The sequence below is a fragment of the Cicer arietinum genome, chromosome 6, assembly GCF_000331145.2.
Source record: "Cicer arietinum cultivar CDC Frontier isolate Library 1 chromosome 6, Cicar.CDCFrontier_v2.0, whole genome shotgun sequence".
NCBI lineage: Eukaryota > Viridiplantae > Streptophyta > Magnoliopsida > Fabales > Fabaceae > Cicer > Cicer arietinum.
Genome location: NC_021165.2, coordinates 7,392,661 through 7,408,405, shown reverse-complemented (window position 1 = coordinate 7,408,405; position 15,745 = coordinate 7,392,661). Strand labels below are relative to the sequence as shown.

General features: G+C 35.7%; 1 protein-coding gene across 2 annotated transcripts in view; it reads right to left on the bottom strand.

Moving 5' to 3' along the window:
- Window positions 1-1,061: 1,061 nt before the first annotated feature.
- The window catches only part of LOC101511453 (uncharacterized), a 28,942-nt gene continuing 14,258 nt past the window's right edge, over window positions 1,062-15,745 (bottom strand). For both annotated transcript variants that reach the window (XM_004503946.4, XM_027336281.2), the window contains 18 exons: window positions 15,362-15,655; window positions 14,307-14,921; window positions 12,737-13,133; window positions 12,487-12,626; window positions 12,035-12,205; window positions 10,714-10,914; window positions 9,594-10,142; window positions 9,460-9,519; window positions 9,035-9,363; window positions 7,709-8,141; window positions 6,652-7,119; window positions 5,845-5,961; window positions 5,631-5,752; window positions 4,817-5,552; window positions 4,480-4,734; window positions 3,985-4,167; window positions 2,758-3,099; window positions 1,062-2,247 (listed from right to left, as the gene is read on the bottom strand). In XM_004503946.4, the coding sequence (XP_004504003.1) occupies window positions 1,498-2,247; window positions 2,758-3,099; window positions 3,985-4,167; window positions 4,480-4,734; window positions 4,817-5,552; window positions 5,631-5,752; window positions 5,845-5,961; window positions 6,652-7,119; window positions 7,709-8,141; window positions 9,035-9,363; window positions 9,460-9,519; window positions 9,594-10,142; window positions 10,714-10,914; window positions 12,035-12,205; window positions 12,487-12,626; window positions 12,737-13,133; window positions 14,307-14,921; window positions 15,362-15,655 (6,162 nt within the window). In that variant the 3' untranslated portion in view covers window positions 1,062-1,497. The remainder of the gene's footprint in view (window positions 2,248-2,757; window positions 3,100-3,984; window positions 4,168-4,479; window positions 4,735-4,816; window positions 5,553-5,630; window positions 5,753-5,844; window positions 5,962-6,651; window positions 7,120-7,708; window positions 8,142-9,034; window positions 9,364-9,459; window positions 9,520-9,593; window positions 10,143-10,713; window positions 10,915-12,034; window positions 12,206-12,486; window positions 12,627-12,736; window positions 13,134-14,306; window positions 14,922-15,361; window positions 15,656-15,745) is intronic.

Sequence of the window (15,745 nt, the reverse complement as noted above, 5' to 3'; positions counted from 1 at the left end):
GAAGAAAAATAAAGTCAGTGAGAAGCACAATAGGCTATGTGCTTATGCTCTAATACCCTTCCTCAACACTATGAGCTTGGAACATAGTGCAGTGAAAGAGTGGGAAACAAGGCTTTGATGAGTATTTTTTGAGGAAGAGTTCATATGTTACGGGAGTCTACTCTCCCTTTAGTTGCTTTATAGTTTTTTTTCTTAACTCTGGCCCCTTCATTTATCAACAAAAAAAAGAAAATCCATATGTAATGTAGAGCATGCATGTAACATGAAGTTTAAACATAAAAGAGAAAAGTTTGCCTCTCCAAGATTTCAACAGTAGCTTACGCGAGATTAATATTTTTAGCTTCCAAGATCGATTGAACAACAATTAACTAGTTTTTGAACCACAAAGGTCTAAAACATGGGCCAACAAAGATGCATGCATTAGCTGTAGGGTGATGATTATCAAGGTATAAAGCACAATCATCACAAAAGGCAATGTGAGACGAGCTAACCCTAAAGAGTTGGAAGCAGTGCAAACCCCACAAAGTAGTGTCTTTTAGTAATAATTGATGCATTTAACAGTAGTCCAACGAACTCTAAGGGTTGAGACATAAATTGGGTTAACTGAATAATTGATCTTGTTTGCATTGCATACTAATTAATGCACATACAAGAGATGGATAAAGGGAAGGGTCATGCAAATAATCAAAAGTTTGTGAGAATGCAGAAATCATTACTCCCTCCATTTCAAATATTCAGTAATTTTAGCATTTTATTTTTGTTTCAAAATAATGAGTTTAAAATCCAAGATATATCTGGTCTTTGTCTTCCATCTCTATTTGCATTGAAATAAGATTTTTAAAACAGTTCATATATAAAGTTAAGGACATTTTAGAACAAATCTAAATCAACTTAATAATTTATTAATCCATGTACAAAAACCCTAAACTACCAAAGATATGAAATAGAGGAGTAGAGTTTAATTGTTTGTCATATCAATCTGTTAAGCAAGAACCAAGGATAGTCAAGAACTTGACGAGACATTGAACCAAGTTTTGTAGGCATACAGAAACAGGAGCATCTATGTAAAACCTAGCAAATGTATTTTTATATTCATGTACATGAACTATACATTATGGATAATAAAAGAAAAAGAAACCAATGGGATATCCTATTCTATTGGCCTCAAAACCGACAACAAACTACCCTCGTCTTCCCTACAAAAGAATTGGAGAAAACAAAAACTATTAAAGGGTGTTTACAAGAATGAGCTACAGATACAATTTGCCTAATATACAAACATCGATCATTTACTCAACCAAAAAATATACATGTGTATATAGATCAACAACCCATTCAATTTTCATTTTGTCCAGCCATTCCAGTTTCGGCTCAGCACCTTCAATGTGTCAACAATGACCCCACATTGTTTTCGAACCAGCAATGGGTCAAGGTCAAGAACCATCTTCCTGTCCAACCTGGTCTGTCCAATCATATGGTAATTTACAGCAGAAAGTTTCACATTAAAGGGAGGTAAGCTCCACCATGACCTTTCCTTAGCACTAAGGGTGCCGCATTGTCAGGGACCTTATCCATTTCTTGCGTGCATGCATCAATTACATCCCCAAATCCAGTTGCCACTGTAGCCAACTGCACTCGCAACCTCAAATCCCTTGTCCGTTTCAGCAAACACCTGAATGATCTTCCTAAATATTTAGCCCATTCAGCAGGCAACCCTCCCCCTGTGAGCCATACAGAGAAATGAGATTGATCCCCTCTTGCAGCCACTTCAGCTCTATAAAATCTTGCCAAATCATTCAACATTGAAGGCTGAAGAGGTAGAACTGCCACAAATTCAGCTACAAACTCCTCCATGACTTCAGGTTTGAGCATTTGGTTCCAGAGTACCAAAGCCCATTCACTTGGCTGGTTCAAGTTATAAGCTTCAGCTACAATTAAAGCTTCTTGGAAACGAGACTGCTCAACTAAGGCTCGTCTAGCGTTGGTTTCTGATTGATAAAGCCAATTGAAATCTGGCATTCGTATTTGAAGGGACAGAAGGGAAGCTTGAGCACAATCCTTACGTGTTTTATTGCCAGCATCAATGGAAGAGTGAACTTCAGCAGCTTCAATGAAGTAGCGCATGGAATCCAATAAGTCTTCATTCTGGTCCTTGTTATAGCGGCGAAACCACTGTTCACACGATTGCTCTGCTCTAGACTCTAAAAGAGTAGCTGTCTCATGTTTCATATCAAAATGAGTGTAGACCTGTAAAGAACAAAATTATATAATCACTATTTTATCACATTTTAAATCTATTTGTTTATAGTTTGCTTCATATTGAAAGAAGTTAAGCATCAGCGAGACAATAAGGAATAGAGAAACAAGAAGAAAAAACTTCACGGGCAAGTGGAAAATGCAACATAGCCACTTCCTAAATCGATGCTCGGAAACAGCTATTAGCATTTTAACACAGTATATGCAACATTATATACCACACACATTCATATAATATAAAGCAGGATAATGATGAAGTTAAGTATTTCAATAATCCCCCAGTTATTTCTTAAAAAAAGAAATCATTTGATCAAGGGCACACAAAGTGGCACATAACTGGACTAAATAATTATTAATATAAAATAATTGGTATTGACTTGTACAATATCATTAACTAATTAATTGTATTTGTATGTAACCATAAGTCTATATAATTATTTATATGCTATATTGACAACATTGAGTAGCTGACACTTGATCAATATAGAAAAGAATACAAACCAGGGCAAATGCATCAAGGTCATTAGGGTTGAAATGCTTCAAAGATGTAAGAACTGCCATTCGAAATCCTCTGACAGCCTCAGCAGTGCCTGTGTTTGTGTCTGCGGCAGCAGAATACTTCTGAAGAAGAAGATCCAATTGACCATTTTCTATAAGAATTCCAAGAATGAAATTGAGCGCATAAAAATTTCCAACTCCAGTTATCAGGCGAGCCAAACACGAGAATTCACCCTCCAACACATAAGCATCAACCCTAGTTGCAGCAAGGGCCACGAGAACATCAACTCCATCAAGGCAAGCAGATGATTTGTAGAAGTGATGGGACAGAATAAGAAGCTCAACCTGAAAATGTCAATTTCATGGGAAGAACATCGTCAGCTCAAGACAAAGGAATGACTCAGCCAGAATCATTAAGAAACATTCTCAATCTTAGATTTTTATATTGGGCATAACTCATCCTCACAAAAACGACTTATAAGGTGAGGGGTGCTCTCTTTATAAACTATTATAGAGCTCTATCTCTTATCAATATTGGACTTGAGTTTTTTCCAATACTTAACTTATATTTCTCTTATCCAGATTACAGCTTCTCAACGATTATCCCTTTAATTCTGTTTTTAATTGTTTATCCTTTTACTGTCTTTGGTTTTTTTTGTCCATTCATGTAGCCATTTGAGTTTGAAGACAACGTCTAAAGAACAAATATCCTCACAAAATTAAAGGGCTGGGAACGGCTAGCAGAACTGACCCTGGATGGAAATTTCGCCATCCAGTTGAAGGAGATACAAACACCACTTTTGTTGTTATTTGTAAGTGTTGAATTTGATGAGAAGTGGTTGTTAGTTGCTTATGACATTGTGATTGAGACTAATGATATTTTCTATCAATTAAGTCCATGGTTTTCAATATATATTGATAGTCTTCTGGATTTTTATTATTTCTGCAGGCTGTTACACCACTCTTGTCTTTTTTATTTTATTTATTTATTGATAGTCTATCAATAGGTCGTTATGCCATCCGCCATCTACAACACTGGTAATATTCTTCTGTATTCACAAATTTCTTTTTACAAAAGAGAATAGTAAAGGGAATCACAGTCAGCATTTGACTAAATTTATCATCGTCTCAGATAACATGAATTAGAATTTTCCCAACAGAATCTGATTGAATTCACCATTTCTGAACAAGATTGCAAAAAAGAGTAAGAGACAACTATCAACATGTTACCTCACAGGCATGTGGTATTTCTTGTCCAGTTATCACCAATCGCATTAAAGCATGCCCGATCTCTGGTTCAGAGGGGCAAAGCTCTGCCCATTTCAAGAAGTCTGAGAATCTCCACAGCAGGGGAGCAGGGCCTTCCTCTTTTTGTGAATCCATATATCCTCCACGATGTGCAGCTAACACACCCTGTACAATATAAATACTTAATTAGCAATAAATCATATATTAGTCCCTATTTACTTCACAAAGTTATATCTAAACAGAGTTGTTTAACAAGACCTCTTCATAACAGACATGACATGTAAATTACAAAACTGTAAATCATAATGACGTAAATTCACAAATCCAGGTTAGTTTTTTTGTTCAATAGATAGGAAACAGCATGCACACAAAAAAGTCTGTCTAATGATTAAGATTAGATGTCATCAACAAATTTCCATACACCAATTATAGTAAGAACATCATTAACTATATCTTAATAATAAAAATGAATCAAACCTTCAGGAAAGATTCTGCAAGTATTTGAGCAATACTGGTAGCTGGCATCGGATGAGTCTGCACAAGAAATTTGGCCTCCTCAAAGGACTCTTGTGCTTTAAGAGAAAGCAGCTGTAGTAGCTCAATTGGTTGCTTATTGAATGCCTCAAGAAATGAGAGGCCCAAGGTGTTTGCAGCTTTTATAACTGCTATTATTCTCTTACATAGCCCACGCCCACTGCCTTCCGTAAAAATGACCACCAAACTCTCCAAAATCTAGCATTTTGTGCCAATATTGTACAACATCAATGGAAAAAATATTAGGGTTTGGAAGGGAAGAGGATGTTTGGAAAATTACCTGAAGTGGGTCAACACGGTGCTTATCATTCATTAAACCATACATCTGCATAACTGAACGCACTTCCTCATCAAGCATTGACACTGATATATTGCTAGGAGGAGTTGACATAGAAGCAAGCTTCAAGGCTGCATCCACAAGTCTAAACTCGGATGGCATTTGTCCAGGGGAGAATTTGTACTGTAGTTGCTTGGCGGCAGTGATTTGCCCAAATTCCAATAACGAAAGAACAGCTCTTTCCAACTCTGCTGCTCCAACCCTTTCCTCCCACCTAGAAAAAGACATCTCCACTTTCAAGTTTTCTTCTTGTAATTGCAACTCATTTTTGAAACTGATAGTATTGGATCCATCATCGGTATCTGCACTTTTTTCTACCGAGTCAAGAGCTGGGCGTCTCAACGCCACATATCCTTTGGCCCTTCGTTTTGGCTTTGTACTCCCACCAAAAGAAGTTGAAAGAGGAGCATCCACCACTTGATTCTTGTGAGGGATTTGGTTGTTTTCCCTGGACTCATATTTTTCTACAGTTCTATTCCTCATTGTATTTATATGGTTGTCCATCTTTGCTATTATACTTGCAGTTCGGTCAATAATACTGGAGTCGTTCTTGCTAGCATTCTCCCTGATAGAAAAGGTAAAATTGATGTCTCCTTCACTCTTCACCTGAGTCTCGGATTCAACGGCTAAGAGCCATACTTTGGTTTCAATTTCACGCAGAAGTTGCAGCGGGCAGACACTGAAAAATTCAGCAACAAGATCAATAAAGACATTAATTAAGTTGAAACAGAAAGTAATCCTCAAATATGTTCCATACGGGTTGGAAAGACTAATCATCCCACTCAGCCATTGCAGAGAAAGCAATAAAAGTTCATGAAGCTCCCTTGCAGGAAGATCTTTCTCAACAGCTTCGGCATGTTTAAGAAAAAATAACCCAGCCTGCAATCATTACAATGGAATAAACTTTTAGCATAAAGAAACACCATATATTTCTTTATCTGAACACTGACTGTACTAGAAATCAAACATACTTGAAGAGAAGGAAAGGAATATCTGATGAATAGTGTGTGGCAGTGGCTCCATAAAGCAACCCTCTCTTCTGCCACATCCCAAAGAAATTCCTTCCATTCAGCAACCATAGATTCAGCCTAGCATTTGTAGAAGAGGCAGAGAGAGAGATGAGTTCATGTGAAATATCCAAAATATATAATCTAAAATAGCTAAATGTCATAAAAAAATATGCAAAATGGCAAAGAAAAATTATAAGCTCCATCATAGCACAGATTTACAGCAAAAAGTAATCTAACTCAAGCATTTTCAATACAAGGGATATTGGCCATCCATTTGATCAAATGACATAGTGATAATCTGCACTAAAATTTATTAAAACAACATAATTACAGTATGAGTAAAAGAACTTAATAAATCCATTAGACAATTCTGTGCAAGGTAAATGAATCACAGAGAAGTAGTGATTAAACAATTAGATGTTATATGTAACATGACAAGAAAACGCTGCTCATATCCCTAAACTTTGCAGTTTCCAATATAGTTTCTGCATTGGTTTAATATCCACCGATGTAATATTAACTAGTTGAGTATGTTGGATGGAAAATTATAATTATTAAGAGACAATATAAAAGCAGTCAGATCAAGAATCTGTACCGATGTCTACAAAATGCGATGAAAAAAACCCTATAATTATAAATTAATTCTGTTGCTTTTGTATAAACCATGCAATTAACCGAGGTTCAAATATAGGAACAATTGACTTCCACTCAATTGAGGTTATAATAACGACTCCATTTCATAAACAGGTTTACAAACTTAAATACTACCTGTGATTCAGTAACATGATGCATAGCAGATTTCCAGGGTGCACCACTGGCCTCCAACTGCTTGGCCCAGTTCCTTGCTTGCTCCCAGTGTCTATTTTTTTCTAGTGCAGACAAGAGTGAAGCATCATCCCAATTTTCATTACCTAAATGCAACTCATCATCTTTACGAAGTAAAGGCTCTGCTAAATTAATTTTCCAATAAAGCCTTCGATAGTATGCCGCAGCATATCCACCATCACCAAAGTCTGTGGCAGCAAGAAGTTGCAGCAAGCATCTTTTCTCATATGGAGAAGGGCAGGTTGAAAGCACAGCATCAGCAGCTGTAGCAGCAGTAGAACTAATCCATGATGTCCCAATCTGCCCCTCTCTTCCTAAATTTGCCTGTACGTGCATCGGTTCTTCCTTAATTCGAGCAGAAAAGGAGCCCAAATGTGCAGAAGCTTCTGAGAGTCGCATTTGTGAAAATGCCTAAAGGAAAAAGAAAATCCAAAATTGGCAGGCTATTACATTTAAATTAAGGCCAAAATCAAATTAAAAAGTACCACAGGTATATCAGGTTGATATCAATATTGCACCAGAGATATCATAACCCATGCAAAAGATTTGGTTAAAAATACACTTTCCGATTGGTAAAATAATATTTCCAAAGAACGTTCTCTCTAATATATTTATACCAAAAATTGGAGGTTCTAAAATTTTGTTATTTGCATTCGCTTGATTCTTAAGTTACAATTTTTCCAAGTAAATTCCTCTTGTTTAGGAAGCCCATTATTTGTCTTGAGTTTTTAAGATTATTATTGAATTTTAATATTGAGAATTTTCTTTTTTGTATCATTCCCTAATTTTAATATTAAGTTCTATTTTTTATTAGAAAAAATAGACTGAAAGAAAGTCAAGTTACAAAGTATGAAAATAACCAGTTACTGGTTCTTGAATACCAAAACATTTTGACATTTCGCTGAAAAGTCACAATAGCAAATTAAAAAAAAGAGAATATAGCATTTACTTGTCTCATGTATACTAAATGAACATATGAATTTTGAGTTAGTTGCCAAACCTGAAGAGCACGGACAAATGGCAGCAAGGGACATGATGGAAGGAACATCTCAAACGCCCTTAGCAAAGGTGAGAACAACTGCTGTTCACAAAGCACTGCAACCATCTTGGAAAGAGAAGCAGGTCCTTCATCGGAAACCCTTGCAACATTAACAGATCCACATTGTTCTTCTGTTATTTCATCCTCCATAGTCTTACCTTGGGAATGAAATATTCCTTCATTTATAGAAGTACTTGAGATGTCAGACATTGCAGAAGCTGCGGAGTCTAGTGAAGCAGGACTTATTAACCGTCGACGTTTAGGACTCTGCCTATTATAATGAAATGTGAGTACTCTGTCACCTACAGGTAGGGAATTTGTTGCATTTACAGCCGCTCCAACATTGTCTGCAATCTGAGAAGCAGTGTCGTTCACCTTGATCGATGAAGTTTCTCTGTCCAAAACATAAAAGGAAATGAGTTACAATCATTGAAGTGACACACGTTTGAGTTTGTCTGGATCAGTTAACACTTATAAAAGACTTCAAACACTTGGACCTTTAACAACTAATTCCAACTAGGAGTCAATTAGAAAACATTGCTCTTGTGCTTGTCATACAGACTTAAAAAAAATAAAATTGGACACTAACAGTAAAAAAATATAATGCACATGAAGAAAGTAATGGAATAATACTTTCATGTTTTATTACTACAATCTTTGACTGTTTATATAAGAAAAGAAATTACAATAGTAATAATGACAGAATCATAAAAATAAATAAAATAATATAAAATCATAGAGAATCAAATATGATTTATCTTGATTCTTCAAGAGCACATTAGTTTTAACATGTTCTATTGGGAAAAACCCATGTCCCACATTGAGTAGAGATAAGACCTAAACATAATTTATAAAGAGAAGCACCCCTACCTTACAAGCAATAGTAAGGATGAGTTAGAACCAATATAAAAACCTAATATGTGTTGATGCAATATAATTAAACCGTTGCAGATTAATGTAAAATTTCTAAGCATAATAATTATGATGGAAGTTTTAATTCAGCAGTGGATTTCATGAGAAACTCGTCACATGAAAATATTATTCCAGCTGCTGTCCAATTTAATTTCATCAATGATGTTACCCATTATACTAAAGTATATCGATAAAAGACGAATTTTGACTAAATATCACATCAGACTACTTTAATACAGTAATACACAACATAAATCAAATCCCACAAGACTGCAGGCCCCTTCACAGCAGAAATGGCTTAAGATATCAAACAATAAAAAGAAACCATAACCAGAATATGATTATGAAATCATCATTTAAAAATAGTTATGATACCTTGCTGCAGTAATTTCCAACCACACTGTCAGACATGACAATGGAGAGACATCAAGGAAACATGAAGCAACCATTGCCAATGTTGACCAGGACAACTCTTTTGCTTTAATCAAGAGAGCCTCCCCTGGACACTTTTGCTTTTCGCACACTGCTAATATTTGGAAGAGTTCAACTGGAATGCATATGTTTTCATCAGGAAACGTTGTTTCACTGTTTTTCTCCAGTGTGTCCAAGAATGATGCGGAGCCTGCCTTTTTCTTCGATTGCATTCCTCTCAAAACTGTTAACATATGAAGTCTGAGACGTGGATCACTGAATTCTTTCGATGCCTGCATTCGTAATCACAAAGATATAAGAAGAAATTTCATTTCAACATAACTTACACAATTTAAACTTTTTGAGTTAAAATAGGATACAAGATTTACCACTTGGACTACTGTATCAAATGGATATCCTCCGATCTGAGCTTCAGACAAAAATTCAATCTGACAGGAACCAAAAAATCCTAAGTTTATTGGTTGAGGAATTAATAGAAGAAATAACAAACGTAGAAACATACCCAGTCATTGTCTCTTGCTAATACAGAAAGGTACTTTGTACTTAAGGGAAGCTGGTGCAACCTACAAAAATTTGTTACCAAAGACCAGTGCTGGCTGGAAACCTTTCGGTGAGATCTTAACTCATTTCCATCACCATTTCCACATAATATCCATGACCCATAGGTATTTCCATCAATCAACCGTGGAAGGCTTGCCTTTTCCAAATGGTGTAAGACAAGCATAAGAGCTCGTGAAGACTGTTTACTTGAAGCTCCCACTTTGGAAGCAATTACAGGAGAATCCTTGTGCAAGTATTCATCAGCTAGAGCTCGAGCAAGAGATTCTGTTACATCACCTTCATGGGATATGGCATGAAACACAGATCCATTAGGTGATAATTGCTTGAGATTTTCATTAGTTTCACTTGATTTGTAGAAAGAAGATATCCGTTTTAGCACAGCAACGTCGATGCGCATCTTGCTGGCAGATAAACCACATAGCTCCAGAAGAAAAGCACATGAAGCAACAAGCATAGAATCCTCAAAATGCAAAATTGCAGTTGACAAAACCTGAAAATTCAAGCACAAAGCTTTCAATCTACCATTCAAAATTTCAATGAGTGGTTTTCTTATCAGGCATTTGTAATGAATAAAAAAATATAAAACCAAGCAAAGAGCCAATAATGTTACATATTAGGAAGGATGTCCAGCATAGAACAAATAGAATTCCAAGCAAATAGAGTTAAAGATATAAAGTTATTGATGCCCCTTAACCAAACAGCTTGACCTATAAGGTTTAATTGGTTCTTCACAAGGTTTATGTGACATCTTTAAACTTTTAGTGACCTATAAGGTTTAATTGGTTCTATGACCTTATGTGACATCTTTAAACTTTGAGTGACCTATAAGGTTTAATTGGTTCTATGACTTTATGTGACATCTTTAAACTTTTAATTTAAATTGGTTATTGACAAACCACATTTGAAAGCTGGGCTTGGGAGCAATGACGTTACCGATTTTGATATTTGTCATCAATTGAAGATTTTTATTAGGTAACAAACATAGCATTTCTAAAGGTTTCTTTAATTTATATCTCATTTCAAGCACATAGCCAGGCAATTTGGAAAGAAAAAAAACTCACAGATGAAAGAAGAGTATCTTCGCGTTGTTCTAGTGGTGAAAGAATTTTCTGAACATCTGATTGAATGTTAGATTGCCCATGAGATGAGCTACTGGCTTCCCATTCTGACTTCAGATTTTGAACTCTATGGCCAAGAATTTGGTTAAAAGCTGCCAACGCCCGTCCACGATGCAAATGATGCTCAAGTCCAAATCCATTTTCCTGAAAAATCAATTTGCATTACTGATATACAGTATATGGGAGTATATATGTCTTGTGTCAAGTAGGAATTGCTTAGCTGTAGTCTTAGGCCCTTAGCTATCTTTGATAGCTGTATCAGTTAGAATTAGTTATATTCCTTTTAGTTAGTTGTAACTATTCTTGGGTTAGGTCAAGCACGCGTCTATAAATACCCTATGTATGTAATAATATAAATAGTAATATTTAGTTCGGACCAAAATTCCTTTCCCACTCTTTAACTTTCTCTCTGTCATAGTTTCTTCTATGGGATTTTCATGAAACACTTCAAAAAAACATATCTGCCTAAAATTACACAAGATCAAAACTCAACGAGAGTCAATGGTCATGTAGCCTATATATACTCAAAAGGTAATAGAGAAATCTCGCAATAAATCTCACTTCCATAATGAAACAAAGGTAACCATTCCCAAGTCTCAAAGAGGAAACAAATATCAGTCTAACCCTCCAGAAACAAAACTAATTCCAGCAATCTAACAAAATTCCTGGAAAAAAGAAAGTTATCCTATGCTACCTGTAGCTATGACGTGATCCTTTTGATGCTGATAAAAATAAAATAGATTGCAACTTGTAGTCAAAGGAACTGGACTGGAGCAAAACAAATTTTGACCCATGAGGAGACCAAGTTATGGGTTACTAGTCTAAAAATTGAACCAGTAACAGTTTTATAAAATAATAGCAGTATGCTGTATGCTCAACATGAAGATTTTGACAATTAACTTCCAGTTTAAAGGGATAAAATTGTGAAAGACTTAGTCTTGTGATAAACGTGGGTGCACCCAGTTGTGTGAGAATACTAATTGTATCCCTTATTCTATATGTCTTGTATGATCACTCATCCGTCTTAACATTCTAATATCTGCAATACTAAGATTATGTTATCGTTGGATCAGTACTGCCTGACATTTAGTCTCATTTAACCTTGGAAGTCTTATAGTTGTAGACTCGTGGTAAAACTTTCCTTCAAGCTAGAGTGGTGCTTTTTTATCACAGATCGCACCAGAATATTTCATTTCATCCACCCTACCTGAATCACATGGTTAAAAAATAAACAAAAAATAGCAATAAAATTAAATGTACATACCTCAAGTAATGAACCGTGTAGTTCTTCTTCAATGTGTCGTTGGATAGTTGCCTCCCAGGAGATTGCACTTATCTCAGCAGGCAAATCAGGACTTATGAATAAGTCAATATCTCTGTGTAGCAAAGTTTCCCCCATAGGGAACGCTGAAAATGATTGGCAACCAAGAGGACCCTGTAATATAATATAATGAAAACTACATAACTTGGATAGCATGAAGATACATGAAATGGATCCACAATAGCATGCAAACTACATGAGAGATTACGGTATTTAAAAGTAACAAAGAGAGGGAAAAAGATCAGTGATGAAGCTGTCCTAACATGACATAAAAACATAGCATTTTCTAAAGAAAAAATATCAGATAGGTATAATTTGAATTGAAATAGAAAGACAAACTGCAGAGAAAAGTCAGCAACCGTATCCAGTCACTCAAAATGAAGAGCAAAACAGACCTGGACATAAAGCTGTATCAATCTTCTTACGGGCTTAGGAAACCAGCACGGAAGCATTTGAAGAAGTGAAGTATCACGTCCAGTAGACAAAAAAATGTCATCGCGCCAACTAAGATAGTCCGATAAAGCTGCATGTCCAACTTGTGACAAACGAAAAATTGGACGCAATGAAAAAATTGGGGTTAGTTAAGTGCAAAACTAAAGGAGAGTAGAGGGATGAGTCAATGAGCAATTGAGGTTAATAGCTAACCAGTTTTTGCTTTGGTGACCAACAAGCCCTTCGTATCTTGACCAAGACATGCTCCAACAAGTGTGCGCCACAATGTAGGAAACCTTAGCAATGTCGGCCTAAGATTCTCCAATGTGCACTGGGCAGAGGAATTACTGTGTCTATTTACACCACCACTATTTAAGCAGCTTTGAATGGGGATAGAAGCATGCATCAGAGTAGCTAGAGCTGCCATTTCTCCCCCTCCTTCAGCTATGTCATCAACAGTTTGAATTATTTCATCCAACTCCAGAACACCAAGGTCACTTCTAGGAGCTAAATCACGTGACATAATTGAACGAGCATTGGCAAGTGAAGCCTTGTATTCAGACCCCTTAACTCTAGATAAGAGAAGCCATCTTGCCCATTCACAATCAACCTGTTGATATACAATGTTGATCAACAGAAAACAGAAATGAGCACATAACAAGAAATTTCACCACTAAGGACAACCCTTAAAGATGTTTTGTTTCAAGGTTTCCACCAACATTCTTAAAAATGTGGGTTTAGGGAAAATAACATTCACATGTTTGGTACAAGATTATAAAAAGCATTATTGGGTATTATTTATTCTCAAGAAAAAAATTTACACGACTACTCAACTTTACATTCCCGTATTAGAGAGAATCTTTTATTACCAATGAAATAGAACACAACTAACAATAACTTCTCATTTCCTCTATTTATTTGTTCTATTTTTAATTTTTATATCTTCAAACTAAATAAAATTTTAAAAATGCTCCTAGGAATATCAGGCACTTACCAAACAAGTTTGTGGAAATAATATTCCTAATAATAAGATTCCTAGGAACATCATTCCTGGTATATAATTTTATACATTGAAACAAACGCCCCCTAAGTAGTAAGATATAAATACAAAACTCTTTACATCTAAATAAAAGAGGAAAGTAAGCAGCACAATAATATGAAAGCTATAATGATAAATCGATAAATATACTATTTTAAACAAATATATGCTCAAATTAAAAGTGAACTGTAAATATCTTTTGTTCCAAGCATACTACAGGTAACATATAGCAAAGCCTCGATTTCAAACATTAGGTACTCCAACTAAGTAATCTAGTATCATGACCCCTTAGTTTAGAGCTCAGCAATGAGTAGCCTATGCTACTATCTTGTGCATTTGGTTGAAGTGTGACTCTAGTATTTCTCATGACATTTTATATGCTCAACAGCTGATTTGGGATACAAAGAATTATGTGATTGGCTTCTATTTGGTAAATGCAAAGTCCTTTTAAAGGGGCATATTCCTTGTACTATTCTTCATCTTCATTAAACTCTTATTTTATCAAAAACCAATAGGGGTTACCCTAATTGAACTTTTCACTAAACACGCATAACAATACCAAAGACAAAATAGTCCAAAAACCAACCAATTTTTTAAAAAAGAACCTACAAATTTCAGTGAATCAACAGCTTATCGATGCTTAATAGTATCGTGATTTCAAAAAATGAAAACCAAGTACAAACAATCAGAATAGATCAAACACAACAAACAATGATAACACACAATGGACACAAAGAAACTTACTGCAGATTCCTGTAATGCATAAAGTGAATCGAGATCAAGGACCAAACGATGATGGTCAAGGTACAGATCCAAAACATTTGGCAAGTTATATTGTGCACAGTGGTGCACAAATATTTTATGCAAGGCTTGTGCAGTTCCATCTCTAACTAATGAAGCCTCATTGTGATCATCCTCCAACCAGAAATTATTTTTGCCAGATATGTAACCTGAACGAGCCAAAAGAGCTACCAATTCCGTTGTCCCTTCCCAATATTCCCTCAAAAATATAAATCTTTTTGCAAGCTTTTCCTCCATAAGCATCCTTATCCACCCAGAGCAAATATCAGGTGAAAACTTATATATTTGGACATCTGGAACTTCCATGCATACAGAATCCAATTCTTCAAGAGAGCATAGAAAATTTCCATAATTAGACGACTTCACATGGCATGGTGAAGTTGACACAGGCTGTACAACATCCAAATTGAGCTGAAGGCTTCCAGCAGATCGGACATATGCAGGCATTAAGTCTAACAATCTAAAGACTTCCTTCCAATTATTACGGCACAAGTGGTAGTCAAGTTGTGATTCCCACAATAAAGAAATGTCTGAACGAAAAGATTGATTCAGTATCATCTGTACACCAAAAATGAATGATCAATACAAATAAAAAAATATAAAAATTGTCCTTGAATAGTTGCAGAAATAGAATTAACGACTAAAAGCAGCACCATGACTGAATACATATATAGGGAAGCAAATTATTGTCACAACTAGAATTTTGATTCAAAGGTTAGATCCATCTGGTTCGATGTTCGAACAAAACAAATAGCAATAGCTACGAAGACAAAATGCATATAAATGGTGTCCTGGTAATAAATCCAATTATTAAGAATTCTTACTGAAACACCACCTTCAATCTTTCGTTCATTTAGTAAATTATGAGAAAATATAAAACTCAGCATCCAGAATGCTATCAAAGGGAAAAGGTTCTAATCATCATCCACATCATCGAAACTCAGCGACAATATGAATATCAACACTAGTATGCAGTAACAAAACAGAAAACAACTAACCCGGTCAACAGTTCTTTGCTCCCAGGCATCAAACCAGACAGCAGCAGCAGCCCAATATCCAACATGAGCATCATCATCGTCAACTTCCAGAGCAGAGGAATTTTCATCAATATTCATCCATGTATCCAAGACAATTCCATCAATCTCACCACATTCAATGACAAGACTATCAAATGAATGGTTATGCAAGAGCCTTAATCTATTTTCTACCGGTGAAACAGAATCTGATGGAACACTGGTATCTTTCAGCCGGTGATGATATGTTTTCCAGAAACCACTGCTTGGATAGAGACTCTACACATACACATTCAAACATACAAATATGATTGCAAGTCTCAACTCGTGGAAATTTCTCTTTTCAGTACTCAATATTGACCTCAAAAC